This window comes from Dasypus novemcinctus, chromosome 21 (assembly GCF_030445035.2).
Source record: "Dasypus novemcinctus isolate mDasNov1 chromosome 21, mDasNov1.1.hap2, whole genome shotgun sequence".
NCBI lineage: Eukaryota > Metazoa > Chordata > Mammalia > Cingulata > Dasypodidae > Dasypus > Dasypus novemcinctus.
This window is the reverse complement of record NC_080693.1, coordinates 66660502-66686263: the sequence shown is the minus strand read 5'-3', so window position 1 is coordinate 66686263 and position 25762 is coordinate 66660502. Positions and strand designations below refer to the sequence as shown.

The following is a 25762-nucleotide window of genomic DNA, read 5'->3' as shown; positions in this document are numbered from 1 at the left end:
ATAAATGATATAAAGATGATAATAATAGGGTTGGTTGGCAGAAAATACTTTGGTTAGCAGTAATATTTTGACAATGTTCTTTAAGCATTAGTTAAATAGGTTTAACAATAATGCAAGGTATTGGTGGTAGAGTGAGTTATGAGAGTCCTGTATGGTGTTATATATGTTTGTTTTGGAAGTGCACAACTATTATTATATACTTATTGTTTATGTATGTTTATGTATGAGTGATATACTTCAATAAATTAATTTAAAAAACAAACCATAAGTCTGTACAATACAGTGAACACTGATGTAAATTATGAGCTACAGTTGACAGTACGATTATAATAATATTCTTTCATCAGTTGTACAAAGCCAGTTCCAAATGTAAACAGTGGGGAGGGATATGGGAACTCTATATTTTCTGCATAATTTTTCTGTAAACCTACAACTTTTCTAATTAAAAAATTATTTAAACAAATCATCCTCAAAGCCCAAATTCCCCTGAGGATGCAATGATATCTAAATCACTCACCATCAATTGGTAGATTCAAACTTAGATCATTAAGTTCCTCAGGTGTGAGTTTGATTGCAGAGTTTCCAAGAAAGGTGTCAAGGTCATGAACATTAATGTTCAATCCTACAAGAGAGACATGGGGAAATTGGAATAAAAGTAAAAATATAATAAATATAAATTCCTATGTATCATGATTAACAACTTAATCATAAAGAAAAGAGCCAAAGGACATTTAAGTGTTTAAAGAGGGTCATTAACAGACTAAAATTAATCTGTTCTTTTGCACCCAATCTTTATAGTAAACTGTTATGTGTCAGTTTGTGTCCCCCAAAAAAGTCCTAATCCCCAGTCCCAGGAATGTAACCTTATTCATCAATAGGGTCATTTCCAGTGGAATTAAGTCAAAATGAAATCTTACTAAAGAGTAAGGTGACTGTTATCCTTATAAGGGGAGAAGTAGCACAAACATAGGAGAGAAGACTATGTGAACATAGGGGCAGAGAATGGAATTGTGCTGCTACAAAGCAAAGAATATCAAGGATTTTGGTTAACCACCAGAAGCTAGGAAGAATTAAAGAAGAATTCTTCCCTCCCAGTTTGAGAGGGAGCATGGTCCTACTGATACCTTGATTTTTACTTGTAGCCTCCAGAACTGTGAGGCAATAAATTTCTGTCATGTTGAATCACCTACTTTGCAGTCTTTTGCTACTGTAGCCCTAGGAAACTAAGACAGTGTCTGAGAAACTAAGACATAAACCCACCTGAATGGCTAAAATGGAAAAGAAATATAGCGCCAAGTATTAGCCAAAATATAAACCAACTAGAACTTTCATACATTGTTAGCTGAAATGGAAAATTGTAGAACTCCTTTGGAAAAGTAATTGATAAGTATGCTTAATCCTATCTCATAACATTTCTAGGTATAAAGCCATATAATTATGTATGTTCACCAAAAGGCATGTATAAGAATATGCCTTTATTCTATGCAATATTGTTTGTAACTGTCCCAAACTTGAAATATCCTTCAGTGACAGAATGGGTGGATACATTGTGGTACAATGGAATATTACACAACAATGTATTCAGGTTATTAAAAAATTGATTAAAAATAATTCCACATACCAAAGCAGGTTTCCCAAAGACCTCTACTGGATTACAACTTAATAGGCATTATATGTACTTTAAGTATATAAAACCTCATGTCTTTATAGTATACAGCAATGAAAATTAGCTAACTACTGCCACATGAAAGATCAAAACTCTGCCAGGCACGTAGCAGGTACTTGGTATCTTTTAATAAGTACCTCTGAGCAAAAGTAATATTGGGTTTTCTTTTCTAACTCAAACTAAATTCATTGCCTATGCTAACAATAATCACCTAATAGTTGTTTTTGTTTTTGCAATTTGGCAGCACCATGAGTATACTTTATTTTTACTATTTGTAGAAAACTGGCATTTAGATTTCAAGATTTTCATTACAAAACAACCAGCAGCAGTTTAAAGCATTTCAACAATGCTTATGAATTTCACTTTGCTGACACAAACAAGTCCATGTTCAAAAAGTAAGACTTGCTCCCAGATGGTATCATTTCACATTCTGTAGATACTTGGGCCATTGCCCAAGACCCATGTGTGACTGTGTCTTCTTCTATCTCCTCATCACCATCATTCATTGGCGGGCCCTGATCTGCATTCTCTGCCAGGTATCTGACCAGACTGCAGCAGCCCCTTCAGCCTCTCCACTTCAGCCAGAGTTGATGCATTCTTAATTACTTCTACATCCCTTGGAGAGGGCCCACCTTTCTTTTTGTCAGTTAGGAAACCAGCACCCAGATTAAAAGTATTGCTTCTTCTGGCAATATCCTTTGCAGGCTGTGTACCCCATTTGCCCTTGAACATTTCTCTGCTTCCTGGTGCTCTTTTACTTTCACTTCCTGGAAATCCAGTACTCTGACTTGTGGAAATTTATAAATTACCTACAGTCTGTAATGTTTCTTATTTTTAACCAGATTTCTTAGACTACTTAGATAAGTCAGTGCCTTAAGAGATACCAAAGGGTCTAAATTACCCAATCCCACAAGACTGTTGTTGGTAAGAGTAAGTTATGTCAAACAGGGCAGTAGGATATACATTCTTCTCAAGTGTTCATAGATCTTTCTCCAGGATAGACCATATGCTGGGTCACAAAGCAACCTCAAATTTCAACAAGCTCAAAATTATACAGAGCATTTTCTCTGATCATAATAGAATAAATTTGGAAATCAACAAGACATAGAAAAAGGGAAAAATCATGAATACATGGAGATTAAACAACATACTCTTAAATAATCAATGGATCAAGAAGAAATTGAGAGAGAAATAAATATTTTGAGACAAATGAAAATTAAAACACAACATATCAGAACCTATGGGATGAAGCAAAGGCAGTGCTGAGAGGGAAATTTATAGCCCTCAATGCTTACATTAAAAAAGAAGAACTAAAATCAGTGACCTAATTGCACAGCTGAAGGAACTTGAAAAAGAACAGCAAACTATTCCCAAAGCAAGTAGAAGGAATGAAATAATAAAGACCAGAGCAGAAATTTTAAAAATTGAGAACAAAAATAGAGAAAATTTTAAAAAAAAGAAGTTGATTCTTCCAGAAGATTAATAAATCGACAAACCGTTATGTTGGAGCATTAGCCAGCATAAAGCATGCTGGGATACTTGACATGACTGCTTTAAATAGAAATGTGTGCAGTTTGGTATGGAAATAAATGGCTTGGGAAGAAGTCAGTGAAAGGAGACGGTGGCATCTTGTTCCTTTTTGCATGGGTACATGTTAAGGTCAAAGCATGTAGTATTTGCCAAGTTTTCAATAATAGCTTTGCAAAGGACTTTTTGCTAAATAGAGCATTGTTTGGAATTGTACAAATACTGTGAGTTTGTATAATAAACTTGTCAGTAGCATTTGCTCTGATCCCCTGAACCCCGGTCTGCATGATTTTTCATTTCTTCCTGAATCACCATTGACAAGTGGCATCCAACATGCGGCTCGAAGAAACCAAGATTGGTAAGTATATACAAGGTATGAAGATGATCTTCTCTCAGGATTTAATGAACATTCAGGGTAATGGGGAATTCGCATAGTAAATGGGAAGAATATCAAGCAACTTTGAAGGCTTTATTGCAAGCCTCAGGATATCCAGTCAAATAATCTATTCTTAAGAAATTATTTATATTAGTAGAAAAGGTTTGTCCATGGTTTCAACCCAAAGGAAAAAAAATTAAGTTATCCTCAATGGCTGAAGGTTTTACAACAATTAAAATTACATTACAGAGAAGGTAATCCTATTTCTATTAAGATATCGACATTATCTAGTGCTTTGTCTATTGTTCTTAAGCCACTGCATAATTTTGATTCATCATCAGACAGTTCAGATTCTAGTTCTGGCTCCAGTTCTGAGTCTGACTCATCTTATGATGAATCTCAGGCTTCAACACCTTTGCCTTCAAAATGAAAGAAGAAGTATGGTACATTTCCTGTGCAGGCATAAGCACCTGAAATAAAAAATTCTAAAGAAACTCCTGCTTTGGTTCCACCTGGTTATTCTGTAATTTGGCCTCCAGGAAGTTATAATCCTCATGATTTTACTAGAACTAGATTTCCTATTAACAATCATCATACTCCTTTGCTGCTGTGAATCATATGAATTCCGTATTATCTATGGATCATGATTCTCAGTTATATCCTGTTTTTCTAAATCCACAAGCAGGAGGTGGTATGCAAGTCAACTATGAATCTTTGGGTTTAAAAACTTTAAAGGAACTAAAAACATCCTGTGTGCAATTTGGAACTAATAGTCCTTACACATTTGGGTTACTTCAAGGTCTCTCCCAAGAAATGAGACTTCCCCCTTGGGACTGGGATATGATGGGCAGAACTGTGTTAAATGCATCAGAATTTTTGCAGTTTAAAACCTGGTGGAACAACGAAGCTCAAAGAGTTGCTATTAGAAATGCAAATAAAAATCCTCCTCTACCAATTACCTTAGAACAATTAACAGGAACAGGTGCTTGGTTTGGTATCCAACGTCAGGTCAATTACATAATATAGCTATCATACAAGTTAGGACATGCTGTTTGAATCCTTGGAGAAAAACTGAAGATCCAGGTAAAGCAAAATTAGTTATTTCAAAGGTCATTCAAGGTTCCTCTGAGCCATATGCTGAGTTTCTGGCTTGATAGGAGGATGTAATTCATAAAGCTATAAATGACCCTGATATGAGAGATATGCTTTTACAAATGTTGGCTTTTGACAACACAAATAAGCAATGTAAGGCTGCACTTTGACCTATTAAAGCAGCAGGAGGAAAGTTAGCTAATTTCATTAAAGCTTGTCAGGATATGGGTGGAGCCAATGATATTAACACTTTGGTGGCTACCTTATCTAAAGGACTAACCATTCCCCGCTCCACTATAACCTGTTTTAAATGTAGAAAAAGGAGTCATATGCAAAAGGAATGTCAGCAAAATAAACCAGTAAATAATTCTATAGATAAGAGTTCATCCCGCCTCCCATCACAATTATGCCCAGTTTGTCAAAAAGGGTTTCACTGGGGTAATGAACGCCGGTCTAAGTATCAGAAAGACAGCACTCTTGTACTAGCAAACTATTGACCCGGCCCACCTCAGAGCCCTCGGCCAAACAATATGAGGAAAAATCCCCAGAATCATCCCCTAACTGCAACCTACCCTGTCAGCAATGGTCTCAACCACAGGATGTTGAACAAATGAATATTAACGATTTATGCGCAGCCACTGAAGGTAGTGCAGCTTATGATATTTTTGCAGCAGAATCAGTGCTTTTACATCCATCTTTAGGAGTACAGAAAATAAAAAACTCATATATATGGTCCCCTTCCTAAGCATATGGTAGGTTTGTTGTTAGGAAGTAGTTTTACTTGCAAAGATGTTTTTGTGCATACTGGACTTATTAACTCAGATTATACTGAAGAAATATTGGTTATGGTTTCAGTAAAACAATCTTATCATGTACAACCTGGAGATAGCATTGCACAATTACTTTTATTGCCATATCATAAACCTAAAAATAGTATTCCACAGAAAAGGACAGGAGGTTTTGGATCAACTGGAAAGGGTATTTTTTGGACTCGAGATCTTAAAGAACCGTATGAAATTTCAATTACTATTAGTGGTAAACCTTTCATTAGGCTGATAGATTCAAGAGCTGATGTTTCTATTATAAGTAGGTGAAATTGGTCTCAAAAATGACTTGTGCAAGCAGTTTCCACAGTGTCTGTGGGAGTTGGACCTACTTCAGACAAAATTCAAAGTTCAGTGGTATTTGAGGTTATTGGTCCTGATAGACAAAAACCTCAGTTGCCAACCTTTCATTGCAGATATAGCCATGAATTTATGGGGAGGAGATTTGTTAGCGCAATGGAAAACAGTTATTTCTATTCCAAAGGAGAATACTTTAGATAAAATTTTGTCCCAGGAAGTTGGATATGGCAATGATGAAAGAGGTCTTGGAACTACTTTAAACTAAAAAGGGCCATTGCTACATTCCCTTGTGTACAAAAAGCTCTGCCTTTAAAATGGAAACAGGAATCTCCTGTTTGGATAGAATGATGGCCCTTAACAAAAGAGAAATTAGAAGCTTTGCAAACAATCATTACAGAGCAACTAGCTGAAGGATATATTGAACCCTCAGCAAGTCCTTGGAATTCACCAGTATTTGTCATAAAAAAGAAGTCAGATAAATGGAGAATGTTACCTGATCTCTGAGGATTAAATAAAGTAATGGAGCCTATGGGTCATTTGCAACCTGGACTTCCTTCTCCTAATATGATTCCAAAAAACTGGAAATTCAAAATAATAGATTTAAAAGACTGCTTTTTTTACAATTCCTTTACAAGACCAGGATAAAGAAAAATTGGCTTTTACTGTGCCAAGTATAAATCATATTCAGCCTACTGCAAGATATCAGTGGACTGTATTACCACAGAGAATGATGAATAGTCCTACTTTATGTCGACATTTTGTAAATCAACCTTTGCAACGAGTTCGAGAAAAATTTCCTTGACAATATATAATCCACTATAAAATGATATTTTATTTGCTGCAGAATCAGATAAACTTTTACAGCAAATTTTTGAACAAGCTGTGCTACAGTTATCTGAATATAGTTTGTGTATTGCTCCAAATAAAGTACAAGATACATATCCTATGAATTATTTAGGACATGAATTATAAGAAACCACTATTACCCCAGCAAAAATATAGAGATCGATGCAGACTTTAAATGATTTTCAAAAATTATTAGGGGATATTAATTGGTTATGTCCTACTATTGACATTCCTAATTATCAATTACAAAATTTATTTCGTATTTTAGAAGGAAGTTCAGATCTTAATAGCCTTAGGACATTAACTGCTTTAGAAGAACAAGAATTACAATTAGTAGATCAATAAATATCTCAAGCTTTTACTCAAAGAATTGATCTCCAGTTGCCTATGCAACTGCTTATTTTTCCTACCAAGTATTCTCCTACTGGGCTTATATATCAAACAGATTTAATTATTGAATGGCTCTGTCTTCCAAATAAAGAAACTAAAAAATTGTTAACTTATATAGAAAAAATTATGGATTTGATATTCAAAGGAAGAAAGCGTGTAAAGCAATTGTATGCAAAGGATCCTGATATTCTTATACTACTATTAACAAAAAATGAGATAAATCATTTATTAGAAAATAGCATGTGTGTGCAAATAGTTCTTGCTGTCTTCCTGGGACAAACTGATAATCATTTCCCACAAAATAAAATTGTACAATTCTTCAAATGACACCTTTTGTATGTAATCAAATAATTTCTGACGTCCCTATTGATGGACCTAATTATTTTACAGATGGTAATAGAAAAGGAAAAGTAAGTTATCATGGACCTACCACAAAAATCTTATAAGAAACTTATGCTACTCCCCAACAAGCTGAGATAGCAGCTGTTATTCAGTTATTATAGGATGTAACTCAGCCTATTAATGTCATAACTGATTCAGGATATGTCTATTTTTCTGTACAAAAGGTTCCTGATGCTAATATACATGGAATGGAACCTATTGATGTATTATTATTGTCCTTACAACAGGTTCTTCAAAAACGTCAACAAAAATTATACATTACACACATTTGAGTTCATACCAATTTACCTGGACCTTTGGTCCATGGAAATCAAACCATAGATCAGCTCACTGCTTCTGATACTTCCTTATCTCCTTCCGCTGTTCATCATCTCATGCATATAAACGCGAAAGATCTGAAACATTATTTTCCTTCACTTACTGTACAACAATGCAAGTATATAATTCAACAGTGTCCCTCTTACTCCGCTTCTTCTCATATATCTTTACCAATGGGAGTAAATATACAGGGACAATATAGTGGACAAATATGGCAAATGGATGTCACTCATTATTCAGACTTTCATCGTTTTTCTTATATACATGTTACCATGGATACTTACAGTGGTTTTACATGGGTTGCAGCATTGTCTGATGAAACTGTTTCACATGTCATATAACATTGTATGTTCTGTTTTACTATCATGGGCATTCCTAGTCAAATTAAAACTGACAATCGCCATCTTGTACAGCTGTTAAATTTCAGAAATCTCTTTAGTACATGGTATTCCATATAATCCTCAAGGGCAAGCTATAGTTGAACAGAAAAATGCAACCTTAAAGGCGTATCTTGCTAAATATAAAATAAAAGTGAGATGAGGAAGAGGAATTGTTTAATGCAAACCAACTGCAACAATCAAAAACTGTTTTATTAAGGGTTTTGCTTACTTTGAATTAATTAAATCATGATGAACAGGATAAATTAACTGCTGCTGAAAGTTTCTGGTATAACCAATACAAGAAGGAACCGTTATTACAGCCTGTTTTTTATTTGGATATTCATGTTAACCACTGGTGTCAGGGACAAGTAAAGGTTTGAGGTCGTGGGTATGCTCTTGTCATTACAAAAATGGAACTGAAGAATGGATTCCTGCTCATTGCATATGCTATTGGGATTAGTTGTGTGAGTAACGCCATGAATACTTATTGGTTTATATTCCCAACCTGCCCTTATTGCAAACGGTAACATGGGAGGATTCTTCTCTTCCTGTTTTTATTAACAATACTGGTTATTTCCCTGGTCCATATGATGATCCGCTGCCTTTGCAGCCTACGGAGGAAGGTTTATTCTGTAATGTGTCCTTGCCTGTGCTCCAGCGTCCCCTTTATCTCAGTGCTTCTTTAGAACTTCGTGTGAAACCGCAAGTTCGATATGTATATTTTTTACAGCAGGGCAACTTATCCATCATCTCCTATGTGTCTTTAAATGTGACTCATGGACATTCTTCCAATCGTTCTTGTGTAGGAATAAAATCTGATCACACAAAAGATTGGGTATACTGTGCTATATCTGATTGTTGTACTGTCACCAAAGATTCCTGTGGTATTGTATTTGATGGCACCCCTATGGGGAACCCTGTGGGTGACAGTAATGGAAATTTTATAGGGAAACAAATATCGACAAGAAATGCCCCTTTAGGTAAATGGCTTCCTAATCCTTGATTAGAAGCAAAAGGATTTCCTTATCAAAATACCTTACAGAGATGGATTTTAGCTATGGCTCCAGTGGATGTTTGGATGGCCCCTGTTAATGTTACTATTAAAAATGTTACTACTAAAAATGCAACTTTCAGTACATCTACACATAGCAGTGTTCATATACAGGCTTGCGTGCATGATCCTTTGGTATTTTTGTTGAAAATTTTACTTTTAACAATTCTCTGCTTATTTGTAAGGACTGTAAGCTTTTTACTTGTCTAAGGCTAGGAGCATGGAATTTTCTACAGCATCCAAATAGCAGCATTGTTCTCACTAGAAGATGGCGTGGAGTTTGGCTTCCTGTTGATTTGGAAAGACCCTGGCAGCTCTCAGCGGAATCTAGTGTACTTTGGGACTTTCTACGTCATTACATTAAAAGGACAAAAAGATTTATTGGATTGTTAATAGCAGGAATTATTGGACTCAAAGGTATTATTACTGCAACTAGTGTTGCTGGCATTGTTTGCATAATGGGATAAAAACAGCAACATGTGCAAGATTGGCATAGAAAGGCCTCAGATATTTGGCAAAGTCAAACAAAAATTGATTTGGAATTATCCAACCATGTTAATGATCTGGAAACCACTGTAACACATATTAGGGATACAGTATATAATATGCAAATGCAATTAGCTTTAAAATGTGATTATAATCAAAGTTCTTTTTGTGTTACTCCTTTAAAGTAGAATGATTCAGAAGAATGGAATAGTATTAGAAAACATTTGTTAGGCTATCAACATTCTAATATAACTCAGCAAATTCAGGCATTGCAACAGAAAGCTATAATAATGTCTCAAACAAATTTAGAGATAGAAACGTCAGATATGTGGAATGAAATGATTAAAAAATTAAAATCATTAAATCCTGTCTTTTGGTGAAAATAATGGATTCCTACATTTCATGACCTTATCATGTACTGTTTACTATTCTTAGTGATACTAATAGTATGGAAATCTTGGTTGCTGGCAAAACATCATATGGAACGACATTCTGTGTCTCAAGCCATATTAAGACAACAACAAACCCCCATAGCCGGCCCTTAACTGGTAAGATCTTCAGAGGAAGACAACCTAAGGCAGGCACAGTTACCTTGCTATAAAATAAAAGGGGGACATGTTGGAGTATTAGTCAGCATAAAGCATGCTGGGATACTTGAAATGACTGCTTTAAATAGAAATGTGTGTGGTTTGGCTCAGAAAGAAGTCAGTGAAAGGAGATGGTGGCATCTTGTTCCTTTTTGTATGGGTACATGTTAAGGTCAATGCACATAGTGTTAGCCAAGTTTTTAATAATAGCTTTGCAAGGGACTTTTTGCTAAATAGAGCATTGTTTGGAATTGTACAAATACTATGACTTTGTACAATAAACTTGTCAGTAGCATTTGCTCTAATCCCCTGAACCCTGGTCTGCATGATTTTTCATTTCTTCATGAGTCACCGTTGATACCTTTATCTAGACTGACAAAGAAAAAAAGAGAGAAGATGCAAATAAATAAAACAAGAAATGAAAACAGGGACATTACTACTGATCCCACAGAAATAAAAGAAATCATAGGAGGTTAATATGAACAACTATACACCAGCAAACTAGACAATGTAGATGAAATGGAAAAATTCCTAGGTACCTACAAACAACCTACACTGACCCTAGAAATGGAAGGCCTCAACAAACCGCTCACAAGAAAAGAGATTGAAACAGTCATCAAACAACTCCCCAAAATGAAAAGCTTAGGACCAGGTTGTTTCACAAGTGATTTTCTACCAAGTATAAAAAGATTTAATACCAAACTTACTCAAACCCTTTAGAAGAACTGAACAAGAAGTAACACTACCAAACTCATTCTATGAAGCCAATATCACCATAATACCAAAGCCAGACAAAGATATTACGAAAAAAGAAAATTACAGACCCATTTCTCAAAGAATACAGTTGCAAAAATCTTCAAAAAATACTTATTAATCAAATCCAACAACACATTAAACAAATTATTCATAATGATCAAATGGGTTTTACACTAGGTATGCAAGGGTGGTTCAACACAAAAACACCAGTAAATGTAATACACCACATTAATAAGTCAACGAAAAAAATCACATGATCTGATTGATGCAAAAAAGTTATCTGACAAAATACAGCATTCTCTCTTGCTGAAAATACTACAAAACATAAGACTTGAAGGAAACTTTCTCAACATAATAAAGGCCATATATGTAAAACCCACAACTAACATTGTACTCAATGGTGAAAGACTGGAAGCTTTCCTGTTGAAATGAAGAACAAGACAAGAATGCCCACTTTCACCACTGTTGTTCAATAAAGTGCTAGAGGTTCTAGCTAGAGCAATCAGGCAAGAAAAATAAATAAAAGGCATCCAAATCAGAAAGGAAGAAGAAAAACTTTTGCCATTTACAGATGATATGATCCTATAGCTGAGAAATCTACAACAAAGCTGCTAGAGATAATAAATGATTTCAGTAGAGTGTCAGGATACAAGATCAATATGCAAAAATCAGTGGTCTTTCTATACACTAGTGATGAATAATCTGAGGAGGAAGTCAGGAAGAATTTCCATTTCTAATAATGATGAAAAGAATCAAATATTTAGGAATAAACTTAACCAAGGATATAAAGTAATTATATTCAGAAAACTACAATGCATTGCTAAAAGACATTTAAAAAGACCTAAATACTTGGAAGAACATTCCATGTTCATGGATGGGAAGACTAAAGAGCATTAAGATATTAATTCTACCCAAATCAATATACAGATTCAATGCAATCCTGATAAAAATTCCAACAGCATTTTTTAAACAAATGGAAAACACAATTATCAAATATATTTGGAAGGGCAAGGGGTCCTGAATAGCGAGAAATATCTTAAAAAAGAAAAGTGAAGTTGGAGGACTCTCACTTCTGAAATTTAAACCATATTACCTAGTTAAGTGGTAAAAACTGCACAGCACTGGCATAAAACAGACACATAGACCAACAGAACCAAACTGATGGTTCAGAAACAGACCCTCACATCTATAGGTCAAGTGATTTTTGACAAGCCTGTCAAACCCACCCAGCTGGGGCAGAACAGTCTATTCAACAAATGGTTCTGGGAGAACTGGATATCCATCTCTAAAAAAAAGAAAGAGGTCCCTATCTCACACCTTATAAACGCCAGAACCATAAAACTCCTAGAAGAAAATATAGGAAAACACCTTTAAGATCTGGGGGTAGGTGATGAATTCTTGAACCTTACTTCAAAAGCATGAGCAACAAAAGAATACATGGATAAATGGGACCTCTTCAAACTTACACTTTTGTGATTCAAAGAACTTCATCAAGAAAGTGAAAAGGCAGCCCATTCAATGGGAGAAAATATTTGGAAACCACATATCCAATTAAGGGTTTGATTTCCATTCTGTATAAAAGAACAAGCAATCAAATTTTAAAATGGGCAAAAGATTTAAATAGATATTTCTCTAAAGAGGAAATACAAATGGCTAAAAAGCACATGAAAATGTTTAATATCATTAGCTATTAGGGAAATGCAAATCAAAACAACAATGAGATCATCTCAAACCCCATAAAATGGCCACTATTAAAAAAACAGAAAACAGTAAGTGCTGGAGAAGATGTGGAGAAATAGGAACACTCCTTCACTGTTGGTAGTATTGTAAAATGGTGCAGCCTCTGTGGAAGACAGTTTGGTGGTTCCTCAGGAAGGTAAATATACTACTGCCATATGCTCGAGCAATTCCTCTACTAGGAATATATCCAGAAGAACTGAAAACTATCATATGAACAGACACTTACACACTGAAGTTAATAGTGGCATTATTCACCATTGCCAAGAGATGGAAACAACCCAAGTGTCCATCAACCAGTCAATGGGTAAACAGAATGTGCTACATACATATGATAGAATACTATGCTGTAGTAAGAAATGAAATTGGGACATATATGATAACATGGATGAATCTTGAAATTACTATGCTAAGTGAAATCAGCCAGATATGGCAAATATTGTATGGTCTCTCTAATACGAACTAAATATGAAGAATAAATGTGTGGAATTAAAACCCGGAGGTAAAAGGAGGGTTGTGATGGAGTACTGGTGTTTAATGTATGTATACATTTTAATGAACTTGAATGTAAAAGTATAGAAAAGGATAGAGTTGATGGTAACACATTACAGTGAGTAGCAGCTGGTTTATAAATGGGTTTGTGGCTGAAAAGGGTAGTCTTGTGATGTATTATAAATGCCAATTGAAAGAAAGCTAGAGAATAATCTAGGGACTGAATAACATAGTAAACTTAGAGGTGAATGAGTATTGTGGTTAATAGTATAAATGCAAGAATGTCCTTCTGTAAACTAGAATGGATATATGTCACTCTTTTGGGGTGGTGGAATATGAAGAAGAATGGGATTACAATTAATGTAATCTCTGGACTATATTTGACAGCAATACTATAATATTCTTGCATCAATTCCAAAGATGTCCTGTGTTAATAATAGGGGGGTATGGAACAATATGCCAAATATACAGTATGGACCATAGTGGTAATAGTCTAATGATATTATCTCATAATCTCTAACAAATGTTCCACAATGGTGTGGTGTGCTGGTGAAGGGGTGTTATATGGTAATTCTACAAATGTGTATGATTGCTTTGTAAGTTCACAGCTTCTGTAGTGAAAAAAAAAAATTATATATATATATGTGACATGAAACACCAATCCAGGGACAAGATGATCCCTAGCAAAGACTATGGGTACTGACAGAATGCTTGACTGAGACTCGACCTTATCGCCAGTGAAGGAGAATCATAGAACACTGACTTTGTTGAGAAAACAGACCACAAGTTTCTGAAGCAGTGGACTTCAGCAGGAGTGATCACTAGGGTCCCAGGGACTGGTGAAATATGAAACATTGCTAAAGAGATTATAAAAGCCTAGCAGACAGCACAGTATTGAAACTCAGTCTGGCTGCCGTTCTCTATCATCAAGACACTCAAGCTTTTCCTTACATTGGGATGCTTTTCTCAGGTAAAGAAGGAGGGAAAAACCTGAAAAACTGAGAACTTCCCCAAATAAACTGGATCATTCAAAAAGACACTGTTTTCATGTTAAATCAAATGAATTATCTTTAGTTAGACAATTTAAGTCTTACCCTTTCTACTTCTAACATCCTCCATTCACTGACAGCCATACAGGATGGGGGCTAAATGAGGTCAGTTAGAAAAAATAAAGAATACCACATTTATCACACACCTCAGTTTATAGTATGTTAAATTTGACCCTGCTAAAAATACACACCTATTTTTTTCTCTTAAAATTCCTGGTTTAATAAGATCTTGTTTATTTTGAGAAAAATGGTCCCAAACATGAGCAGTTGACAAAAATAGCCCACATTATCAACTTTAGAAAACAAATCTTAAGATTATTACACTAATTTTCCTAGAGGATGCATATGGCAATATGCCAACTCTGATTCCACAAAAATACATTGTTACATTTTACACACCTATTTCTTACACGCTTTCTTTCTTTCTGACAAGTTCCTTCCCAACTTTCTCTTCTGCTCCCCTCCAATTTCCCTCTTTTCTATGCTTAGGTTTTAAAACTATCAGTGATTCCAGAGTACCATTAGATAGTTTAATCGTCATGGCCAAACCCATGAGTGAATGGTTTGCTATTACTAAAACCTAAATCACAAACGTTTCTTCTTTCATTATATATATATTTAGGTAATGTTTTCTCAACATATTTTATCAAATAGGCATGGTTCACAAACTTAAAAACCAAGCTCCCTTGAAGGGCAATACTTACCATCTACTGTCAAAGTTTGTGGTAGCTGCAAGCTTTCCTTATCTGTGAGTTTAATTGCCATGTTCCCTAGAATATTTTGAAGGTCACTGGAATCAATTTTCTTTCCTTTGAAAAGTTAGGAAAAGAGTCAAGAAAGACTTTTAAGAATTATTTAACAATGTCAATGTAAGCAAAATACCATTCATCCTTACATAATATCATTCTAATTCAACTATAGGTGAAAATAACATGTGACACATAACCAATTAATTATATAGTCTAAGTTAGAGGATCATGTTCTGGTAATCCTCTTACAATTCCAGGTCATATTAACATGGACATGTTATGAAACATAGTTTCATAATTGCTCATTTAAATTATGATATTATATATATCAGTAACCTAAATTCTATTAACAGAAATATTGCTATTACTTTTTTCTTGATTTTGAGGCTGTCTGTCTACAAATACACAAGTGAAATCTGAAGAAAAACACATTTTATCCTGATATTTACCCTCTAAGACTCTGTTTCTCCATCTATAAAATGAAGATTATAATAGTACCTACCTCATAGATATGATAATAACAAATTAGTTAATATATGTAAAGCACTTAACACAGTGCCTGGTACATTAAAAAGTGCTTAATAAATAGTAGTCATTATTATTTTTATTATGGTAACTTAGGTCTCATATTTCTTAAGTGTGGCAAAGAGAAACATATTATTAGTATAATCCCTGGAGAATGCAGAACTTCTACCAAGAAATAGTTTTATTTTGAAAACACTGAACTTCAAAGTTAAACTGTAATTCATTTGCAAAGAAAAGTTTTTAATTAGTTAATAAATGAAGTGGCAAGAGCAAAAAAAAATATATGGAGAATGAAGTATTGCCAAGAAATAGCAGTATGGTTTTATTTTGAAAACACTGAAATTCAAAGTCAGACTATAGTTCATTAGAAAAAAAAGGTTTTCATTAGTTAATAAATAAAGTGGCAAGAGTAAGAAGACAATGATTACATAATTCAAAATACCTTTGCAAAAAGATATTTTAAAAAGCATTAGTATCTATATTTTATACCAATTTCCTACCTTGGACAGCTTTAGTCTCATGCAATGGTGTTTTCTGTTGAACTCTCCCACCAGCTATAAAACAAGGTACAAATCACAGACAGCAAAATGAGATTCAGAAATTCAGAATGAAATTATTGAGAAACAGAGCATTAGAAATAAACAATTTCCTATGTTTCTCATTATAACTATTTCTATCATCCCTCCCCACACCACAAAGAACATGAAAAGAATGAGCACTCTTAAAATAGTACATGGTCTTTTGCTTAAAGTACTAAAATGTTAAACTCTTAGTTTAACTTAGTCAAACTCCCATGTTAGAGCATTGGAGCAAAATTTTAAAGATTTAAAAGTTTTCTCCTCCAAACTTATTGTTTTGATTTTTCCCGACCTTTCTAATCTGCTCTCTTTCATGTAAGAAAAGAAAGAAAACTAAATCTAATGAGTGTCTACCAAGCCATGTATTGTGATAGATGCTTTCATAATCTGTATCTCAAACTTCTGTGAAGTTATGACTTTACTTTCTTTTAAAAATAAAGAAGTTGAGGCTCAGAAAAGTTAAGAAAATTGCCTAAAATCACAAAGATAGCATGAAATCAAAAACTAGATCTGTTAGATTCCTAAATCAGCACTTGTACCATTTCACCAAATCAACCAGGTTGCAGAGGCAGGATTTATTAGCAGGCAATAACTTGCACCAATAATCTTAAAACTGACACAACCAAACTTAGTCCTCAGTGTGCACTTCCCTAACCTGATATTCATAAACCCCATATTATTTTCACTTCTATTTTTGTGTATATATTTCTCTTCTTCCCTTTCATCAAATGCATCTTTAAGAAAAAACACCAAGGTTTACACATTTTACAAGTCTCTTCTCCAGAACCAAGCACAAGGTTTTGCATATATTTAGCTCAATAAACATGTATATTAAAATATCATGAAGGTGATAATTCATCAGGAAAATGAAATCATTTACTTTATGAACAAGTTGTTTTAACTTATACACAATTGGAAAGGAAGCCCTGCTCTGATCAAGCTTGTGGAGTCAGGTGCTTCAGGATTCAATCTCCCCACAGAAGTTTGAACAACCAGCAAGAACTTGCAGAAATGTCTTTCTCGAAGCACCAGAAAATAGTTAAAAATTTGCAGTAACTGGACAAGCGTTAATGAAGAAAATGGTGACTTACAAGCGGTAGGAGCTCAAGGCACCCTGGTTGGCCCCTCCCACATTCTGCACAAAACTGCGATTCCAGTGCGGGTCCCAGGTCCTGGTTCTGGAGTGAGCAGAGTAACCCTGCACACATACTGGGAACATGTAAGTCTGACCCAATCTGTCTGGTGGCAGGCTGAGGAGGAACTGACTAGGACACTCACCTCAGGTTCGCTGACCCAGAAGGTAGCTCATAGAGCCCACCCTACATCACACAGTGTGAGAGGAGTTGAGTTGTGGCTGCCTGGGGCAAGGGATTGCTAGATGTAAGAAATACAGTGTAGTGCCCTGGACCATGAGAAAACAGTTTCTAGGGAAGAGGGGACATTTGTATCCAAGTAAATGGGGGAATTCCTAGGACCACATGCTTATGACAAGATACATGTGCAAAAAGGATCAGGAAGGCCTATATGAGTTGCCATCAAGCCATTCTTCAAATTCATTGAATGGACTAGCACTGAAGGAGGGCACATAGATCGAAAAGGAAAGGAAAAGTGTGTTCCCTTTTTTTTTTTTTTCCTCACATTCAAGGAAAGCTCTGTAATAACACTAACTGGATATAAGCTTAAGGACAGTCTAAATTCCAATGATAATAAATTAAAATATTAAAATGTCCATATATATAAAAATTGTCTTCAGGATATTATTAATAAAATTAATTTGGGGAAGTGTGAAATAAAAAACGTACAATCCTAAACTCTCCTTGAGAAAAACAAAACAAAACAGTATAAAATGGCATAATGCTCACAATCAGTTGGCAGACTGTGTGACAGTTCTTCAGCGAACTTCATTCCCATTTTCTCCAGAATGGTGTCAATGTCATTGGCATCAACCTTCCCCTCTTAGGAAAGAAAAAGAATAGTAAAAAGACATTATGACTCTATAACATGAAAACAGTCAATATTTACATATTATAATTACTATGTTCATTATAAAGGCCAATAAAATCTATCCAAGTGGCAATGAGGTTCAATATTAGAATTCAAAGTATGACTTTTATTTTATTAGGCTTTGGTTGAAGAAAAGCTTACTTAACACAAAGTTCTTTTTTTTTTAATATTTATTTTATTTTATTTCCTTCCCGTCCTTCCCCCTCCCCACCAGCTGTCTGCTCTATCCATTTGCTGTGTTAATATATGTAAAGCACTCTGTGTCTGCTTGCATTCTCAGCAGCACTGGAAATCTGTGTCTCTTTTTGTTGCATCATCTTGCCGCATCAGCTCTGTGTGTGTGTGGCACCAGTCTTGGGCGGGCTGCACATTTTTCGCACAGGGCGGTTCTCCTTGCAGGGCTCACTCCTTGCACATGGGGATATCCCTGTGTAGCATGGCACTCCTTGCATGCAGCAGCACTGCACATGGGCGGCTTACCACATAGGTCAGGAGGCCCTGGGTTTGAACCCTGGACCACCTATATGGTGGGTGAACACTCTATCAGTTGAGCCACCCAAAGAAGGTTGAATCTAAACCTCAGGTCCACTGTGAGTCCTTCCCTAACTCTTCTATCTAAAGCAGCCCTGCTACTGTGATGTTTTCTGTTGTTACCTTCTTTTTCTTTCAAAGTTTTCTAAAATTCTATCATTTTCATGTTTTTGGCTTTCTAATTTCTTCCCACATAACTAAGGAAATGTGAGCTTCATGAAGTCCAGAATATTGTTTGATTCACCAATGTAACCCCTACACCTAGTGAATGCCTAGTGATATAAGACCTAATGAATGTTAACTGAACAAATTATAAAAATGAAGATAATCTAATACTAATACTTCATACCAATAAATGAGGTTTATTTTTGTGTTTAGACTACGTAGTCTCTGTTGCTGATAAAATCCCAAGTTCTCTTCTTTACTTTTTCCTGTGTAGGCCCAGAACTTGATTTTTCTCCTCAATATCAAGTTTGGAACATTTTCCCAAGATTCAAAATAGGTTATCATTCTATATTAATTGATAAATATATAAAGGAATAAAACTTAATTTATTGGGGTGCCCAGATTCACAATCTAATGATAATAAAAGAGTATAAGAATCAAAGCAAAATGATTATAATTTTATAGTCTTTTCATCTTACCTTTAAGACTGCCCACCGTATCTATCAGATTCTTCAGACATATTTTTCCCTCAGCTATAATAAAAGGAAAAATATAATTCATAAACACTATGAAAGATTTGAACACTGTATAAATAAGTTCATGAAGTTTAAATTTGTTTTAGAATTTTGCATGATGAACTTCCAAATCAAAGTGAGACAATCAGGAACTTTTCCTATGTAATTTTCCCCAAATACCCTTGCTCCTTGATCTCCCACTTTCCATTCCACCCTCATTCCTTCTTATTTTTACTATCCACTCTCATTTGATTAATAGCTTGATTTGGAATGGTATGCCAGGCAATCTTTTTTCTCTCTAGAAGTGTTTAGTGTCATCTAGTGTTCTAAAAGTTGATGACATCTCTTGATGTGCTTCTTTTTTCATTCAAAGTACTGGGCACCCAGCAAACCTTTGAAATCTGAGTACTCTTTGGACATTTTTTCTTTATAAATTCTTTCCTTTCATAATTTCAAATCTTCTCTTTCCTCTGTTAAGTCTTTAAATTGCTTATGTTTTTTGTTTGTTGTTTGTTTTACATTCTCTTTCATATTCTTGACCCTGGAGTCTTTGTTCTAACTCTAGGGATATTTCCTTGACTTTATTTTCCAATCCTCATCTATTTCAAAGCATTATCATTTTTTTAAATTTTAGAGCAGTTTATTTAAGATATATTCTCATACCATACAATCTATCCAAAGTGTATAATCAATGGCTCTTAGTATAATCATAATATTGTGCATTCATCACCAAAAAAGTTTTAGAATAATTTCAGTACTCCAAGAAGATAAACTCAACACCCCTTAGCAGTTATCTCTCAATCCCTCTAAACTTCCTCAGCTCTACATAATCACTAATCTAATTTCATCTTTACAAATTGATTTACATTTATGCATTAAATAAATGGAATCATACAACACATAGACCTTTTTTGTGCCTGGTTTCTTTCACTTAGCATAATGGTTTTTTTTTTTTTTTGTCAGATAACATCTTGTAATATTAACATACATTTGTTCAGTTTTAAAGAAAAAACAGTCTTTTATAAGCAATATCACCCATATTTGTATTTCACATGAGGTTTTATTATGCTATACAGTCTGTATTAGTCGGTCAAAGAGGTGCTGATGCAAAGTACCAGAACTCTGTTGGTTTTTATAAAGGGTATTTATTTGGGGTAGAAGTTTACAGTTACCAGGCTCTAAAGAGTCCAACTCAAGGCACCATAACTGGTACTTTCTCACCCAGAGTCTGTTGCCACGTGTTGATGCAAGATGATGGGTAATGTCTGTTAGGATTCAGCCTTCCTCCTTCCTCTTAAGGCTCTGTGATCCAAGCTTCTTCCAATCTCAGCTGGTATAAGGCTTGTCACTCTCCATGGGGTTCATTGCTTTCCAGGTTCAGCAGCTCAGGGCTCTGGTCTCTTTAGCTATGGACTATTAGGTGAATGGCTGGCTCTCTTCCTGGGGTTCCAGCATCCAAAATTAAACTCTCTGTGTTCTCCTTCTCCATGTTGTTGTCTCTGTGAGTCACTGCCCACCATGGGGGCAGGGGCTGAACATCCTCCTGACATAGCCAAATCAAGTAAAAGTGAAACCTCTGAATCTAATACAATCTAATACACCCAAAGGAACAGATTAGTTTACAAACACAATTCAATATCTATTTTTGGAATTCATAAATAATACCAAACTGCTACACAGTCTCAAGTTACATTTTTAAAATTTCCCTTTATTAATTTATATTACCTTAGACTTTCCCTTTCAACAAAAGTCACACCCATATAATAACACTATGAGGTACAAACATTATGTTGCACTTTCACCTTTTCTATTCATTTCCAAAGATTAACACAATCCTTTTTACCAATTCTGTACTAGTTAACCCTCAGCTTTCCATCCCCTAAACTCATTCTACTTTCTGGTGATCCATATTCAAGTTATTATCGCATAAGATTACACAATATATTTAGTTCATCATAGCACAATCATAGAGTATTTGTTCTTTTGTGTCTGGCTTACTTCACTCAACATAATGTTCTCCAGGTTCTTCCCACTTGTCATATACATTTTGTTTTTGGTGGTGGTGTTGTTTCTTAAATGAAGTTGGAGGACTCTCAATTCTGGACTTTGTTTATGTTTTTTTTAAAGATTTATTTTATTTTATTTATTCCCCACCCCCTTGCAGCCTATGCTCACTGTCTGCTATGTCCATTCGCTGCACATTCTTCTGTGTCTGCTTGTCTTTTCTTCTTATCTTCTCTTTAGGAGGCACCAGGAACCAATACTGGAACCTCCAACATGAAACAGAGGTACTCAATTGCTTAAACCACCTAAGCTCCCTGGTCTGCTGCATCTCTCACTGTCTCTCCTCTGCATCTCCCTTTGTTGCATCATCTTGCTGTGCCAGCTCTCTGTGGCACAGACCATCAGCTCTTCATGTCACAGGCCAGCTTGCCTTCACCAGGAGGCCCCAGGAATCAAACCTGTATGGTAGACAGGAGCCCATTCACTTGAGCCACATCTGCTTCCCTGTCATATATTTTATGACATAATTTCTTCTTACAGCTGCATAATATTCCATTGTGTACATACCAAAGTTGTTTATCTATTCCTCCATTGATGGACACCTGGGTCATTTCCATCTTTTGGCAATCATGAATAACACCACCATGAATATCAGTTTGCAGATGTCCATTCATGTCACTGCTCTCAGTTCTGCTGGATATGCCACCCAGTAGTGGCATTGCCAGGTCATGTGACAAATCTATATTCATCTTCTTTAGGGATGGCCAAACAGTCCTCCACAGTGGCTGTATCATTCTACATTCCAACCAACAGTGAATAAATATTCCTATATCTCCACATCTTCTCCAACACTTGTAGCTTATCTATTAAATAGTCAGCATTCTAATAGGTGTGAAATGATATTTCACTGTAGTTTTGATTTGCATTTCCCTAATTCTTTAATGATGGTGAACATTATTTCATGGTTTTTTTGCCATTCATATTTCTTTCTTGAACAAATGCCTATTCAAAACTTTTGCCCATATTTCAATCAAGTTGATTGTCTTGTTATTGTTGAGTTGTAGCATCTCTTGATATATCATGGATATTAAACCCTTATCAGATGTGATGATTGCCAAATATTTTCTCCCATTGAGTCAGCTACCTTTTCACCCATTTGACAAAGTCCTGTGAGGTGCAAAAGTGTTTAGTTTTGGGGCAGTTCCATTTATCTATTTTTTTCTTTCGTTGCATGTGCTTTGGGTGTAAGGTCTGTGAAACTACCACCTACCACAAGATCTTTAAGATGCTTTTCTTCAAGTAATTTTATGGTCCTGGCTTTTATTTTAGGTCCTTGATTCATTTGAGTTGATTCTTGTGGTGGGAGTGAGATAGGGGTCCTCTTCCATTTTTTGGTTATGGATATACATTTCTCCCAGCACCATTTGTTGAAGAGATTGTTTTGTCCTGTTGATGTGGACTTGATAGATTTGTCAAAAGCCAGTTGGCTATAGAGGTGAGGCTTATTTCTGGACTCTCAATTCTATCACACTGATCAATGTATCTATCTTTATGCCAAAACCATGCTGTTTTGCCCACTGTAATTTTGTAATATATTTCAAGGTCAGGCAGTGAAAGTCCTTCCAATCGCTCTTCTTTTTAAGAATGTTTTTGGCAATTTGGGGGCATTTTCCCTGCCAAATAAATTTGGTAATTGCCTTTTCTATTTCTGTAAAGTAGACTGTTGAAATTTCCATTGGTATTTCAGTGAATCTATAAATCACTTTGGGTAGGATTGATACCTTCATGATATTTAGTCTTCCAGTCCATGAACACAGAATATCTTTCTATTTGTTTATGTATTCACTATTTCTTTAAGCACTGATTTGTAGTTTTATGCATAAAGATCCTATATTCCTTGGTTAAATTGATCCTTAGGTATTTGAGTCTTTTTTTTGCTATTGTAAATGGAATGTTTTTCTTGGTTTCCTCCTCAGTTTTTTTTATTTGAGTATACAGAAACATTATTGAGTTTTCCATGTTGATCTTTTATCCTGCCACTTTGCTCAACTCATTAGCTCAAGTAGCTTTGTCATAGACATTTAAGAATTTTCTAAATATAAGATCAAGACATCTATGAATAGTGAGAGTTTTACTTCCTCTTTTTCTATTTGGATGCATTTTTTATTCTTGTCTAATTGCTCTAGCTAGAACTTTTAGCACAATGTTGAATAACAGTGGTGACAGTGGGCATCCTTGTCTTGTTCCTGATCTTAGAGGGAAAGCTTTTAACCTTTCCCCATTAGTAGGACGTTGGCTGTGGGTTTTTCATCATATTGAGAATTTTCCTGCTATTCCTAATTTCTGAAGGGTTTTTATCAAGAAAGGATGAGGGCCTTTGTCGAATGGCTTTTCTGCATTGGTCAAGATGATCATGTGGTGTTTTTTTTTTCCTTCAATTTGTTAATGTGGTATATTGAATTGATTGATTTTCTCATGTTGAACCACCCTTGCATACCAGGAATAAATACCACTTGGTCGTGATGTGTAATTATTTTGATATGCTGTTGGATTCTATTTGCAAATATTTGGTTGAGAAGTTTTGCATCTATGTTCATTAGAGACATTGGTCTGTAATTATCTTTTCTTACAGTATCCTTATCTGGCTTTGGTATTAGAGTAAGGTAGCTTCATAAAATGTGTTGGGTAATTTTCCCTCCTCTTCAGTTTTTTGGAAGAGTTTAAACAGGATTGGTTTTCTTCTCAAAATGCTTGGTAGAATTCACCTTTTAAGCCATCTGGCTCTGGACTTTTCTTTGTTGGGAGGTTTTTGATGAGTGATTCAATCTTCTTAAATGTGATTGGTTTGTTGAGTTCTTGTATTTTTTGTAGAGTCAATATAAGTTTTGTTTGTATGCTGGTAGGAATTTGTCCATTCCACCTAGGTTGTCTAGTTGGTTGGCATACAGTTTCTCATAATATACTCATAATCCTTTTTATTTTGTGGGGTCAGTCGTAACTTCTCCCATTTTTTTTTTCTGATTTTACTTATTTGCATCTTGAGGGCGAACGGCGGCTCGTGGGCGGTGTCAAGGGCGGACGCACAGCAGCGCAAAGAATGCTGCGGAGAGTGGTGGCAACGCGTCTGCTTTATTGAGGAAGACAAGCGTTTATATAGGCTAGGGCGCTGGCGGTAGCAAGGCTAAGCCAAATAAGGCAATGTATGTGAGGGGAGGCCACTAATTGGCTGGGGGACGGTTGGGGGTGAGGTACGAGGGTAAGGGGCGACGTGTGGGGTGCGGATTGGCTTAAGCTGAAGGCGACCTCCGATTGGTTGTTGGAGGCTGTTGCTAGGTAAAGGGGCAGAGGTGAAGTTATCATTCTGGCGGGGGGGGGGGGGGGGGGGGGGGGGGGGGAGGGGGGTATATTGGGGCTGGGGCAGAAAATAAGGGGAAGTTGTGGGTTGGGTTCTGGTGAGGCGCAGGAGAGGCAGGCCGATTACCCTAGGGCGGCCCCTATGGAGACCGGATGCTGGGTGGAGATAGAGGAGGCAGCCCTTACGGGCAAGAGTAGCAGGGGGGTGACAATCTACCCACGCAAAGCACTCACCCAGCAGGAGACGAGGCCTCATCTCAACGTGCTGGGCCTGCCCAACGATGGTAGCATGCTTGTTACCTCAGCATCTTCTCTCTTTTTTTCTTTGTTGGTCTAGCTAAGGGTTTGTCAATTTTACTGATCTTCTCAAAGAACCAGCTTATGATTTTGTTGATTTTCTCTATTGTTTTTGTGGTTATTATTCTCAATTTCATTTATTTCTGCTCTAACCTTTATTATTTCTTTCCTTCTGCTTGCTTTGACAATGGATTGCTGAATTTTTTTCTAGTTTCTGCCATTGTTCAGTTAGATCTTTGATTTTAGCTCTTTCTTCTTTTTTAATATAGGCATTGAGGGCTATAAATTTCCCTCACGGTATTGCCTTTCTGTATCCAATAAGTTTTTTTTTTTTAAGGCGGTACTGGGGATTGAACCAAGGGGATGCAGGTGCTCAACCACTGAGCTACATCCACTCCTCTGTATCCCATAAGTTTTTATATGCTGTGTTCTCATTTTCATTCCTCTCAATATATTTACTAATTTCACTTACAATTTCTTCTTTGACCCACTGATTGTTTAGGAGTGTGTTATTCAGCCTCCACACATTTCCAAATTTTCCCGTTTCTTATCTATAATTGATTTCCAGTTTCATTCTATTATGAACTGAGAATGTGCTTTGTATAATTTCAATCTTTTCATATTTATTGAGATCTTCCTTATGACCTAAAATATGGTCTATCCTGGAAAAGATCCATGAGCACTTGAGAAGAATGTATAACCCACTGATTTGGGATGCAACATTCTGTATAAGTCTGTTAGGTATAATTCATTTATCATGT

General features: G+C 35.7%; 1 protein-coding gene and 1 pseudogene across 1 annotated transcript in view; both read right to left on the bottom strand.

Moving 5' to 3' along the window:
* Positions 1-509: 509 nt before the first annotated feature.
* Positions 510-25762, bottom strand: part of EFCAB13 (EF-hand calcium binding domain 13) — a 316951-nt gene continuing 291698 nt past the window's right edge. The window contains 5 exon segments of the mRNA XM_071210907.1: positions 510-622; positions 14984-15088; positions 16054-16107; positions 17994-18086; positions 19311-19364. Coding sequence (XP_071067008.1) covers positions 510-622; positions 14984-15088; positions 16054-16107; positions 17994-18086; positions 19311-19364 — 419 coding nt within the window.
* On the bottom strand, positions 2026-2631 carry LOC139437227 (U2 small nuclear ribonucleoprotein A' pseudogene; annotated as a pseudogene).